Source organism: Phalaenopsis equestris, unplaced genomic scaffold, assembly GCF_001263595.1.
Source record: "Phalaenopsis equestris unplaced genomic scaffold, ASM126359v1 Scaffold000272, whole genome shotgun sequence".
NCBI classification, from domain to species: domain Eukaryota; kingdom Viridiplantae; phylum Streptophyta; class Magnoliopsida; order Asparagales; family Orchidaceae; genus Phalaenopsis; species Phalaenopsis equestris.
Genome location: NW_018164714.1, coordinates 987,856 through 988,870, shown reverse-complemented (window position 1 = coordinate 988,870; position 1,015 = coordinate 987,856). Strand labels below are relative to the sequence as shown.

The 1,015-nt window shown below is 32.8% G+C and overlaps 1 protein-coding gene across 1 annotated transcript in view; it reads left to right on the top strand.

Moving 5' to 3' along the window:
• Nucleotides 1-237: 237 nt before the first annotated feature.
• LOC110024730 (isoleucine--tRNA ligase, cytoplasmic-like) overlaps nt 238-1,015 on the top strand; it is a 99,978-nt gene continuing 99,200 nt past the window's right edge. Inside the window, exons 1-3 of the mRNA XM_020724860.1 lie at nt 238-377; nt 472-575; nt 643-706. Coding sequence (XP_020580519.1) covers nt 258-377; nt 472-575; nt 643-706 — 288 coding nt within the window. The 5' untranslated portion in view covers nt 238-257. The remainder of the gene's footprint in view (nt 378-471; nt 576-642; nt 707-1,015) is intronic.

The window sequence follows — 1,015 nt, the reverse complement described above, 5'->3', positions numbered from 1 at the left end:
TAGTACTTTGTAAGATGGGTTCCTATATTGTAGATGATGACTTATGTGATAGTGGTGGGATATAATTAATTTATGGTTTATAGTTGAATTGCATATCTATTAAATAATTAATCAAGATTTGCATGAAATTGCTTGCTAAGAGTTCGTGGTTTGAACTAATAGTTTATACTTATTTAAAGAGGTTTCCTGAACATTCTACGTTTCCATCAGTTTACCTTTGATTCTCTCACTTTTTGCAGGTGCTTTTGACAACATGTATGGCAATGGCTCCATTTACGCCTTTTTTCACTGAAACTCTTTTCCGAAACTTGCGGAAGGCTTCCAATGGATTAGAGGAAAGTATTCATTACTGTAGTTTCCCTTCTGCTAGTGGACAGGTGCCTCCTCTATTCACAGAAAGCCTTTAATTACCACTCATCAATTTGCATTTGTTTTTTTGGTAATAATTAAAATATTCTGATAAACATCCAGAGAGATGAGCGCATTGAGCAAAGTGTTACAAGGATGATGATCATCATTGATCTTGCCCGAAACATCCGTGAGAGGAACAACAAACCTCTTAAAACTCCATTAAGGCATGATTGCAAATTTCTTATTCTTTGGCTTATTTTAAATTATTTCTTTAATATTCATTATCTCCAGAGAGATGATTGTTGTTCATCCCGATGCTGGATTTCTTGAAGACATCACTGTCAAACTTAAAGAGGTTTGCTAAAAATGTCGTTCTGATTTTTTTAAATCTTTTTCTATAAGTTAAGTTGATATATCTTTTTTCTTTCTGTGCAATATTTTGTGGTCTTTTCTTGTTTATCGTCTCAAATTTTCCATAGGACAGTCTTTACGGTTTCAAAGGTTGAGTTTAAATATAAATATGCCCTGTTATATTTCTTTTTAATGCCTGTCTTTGATATGATCTCATCTAAACCATTCCTATCATCTCCATTGCCCCGACATTGATGTTTGTGCTGATTTTGCAATATATAACTGAATGCTTGTTATGTTATTTATCAATATT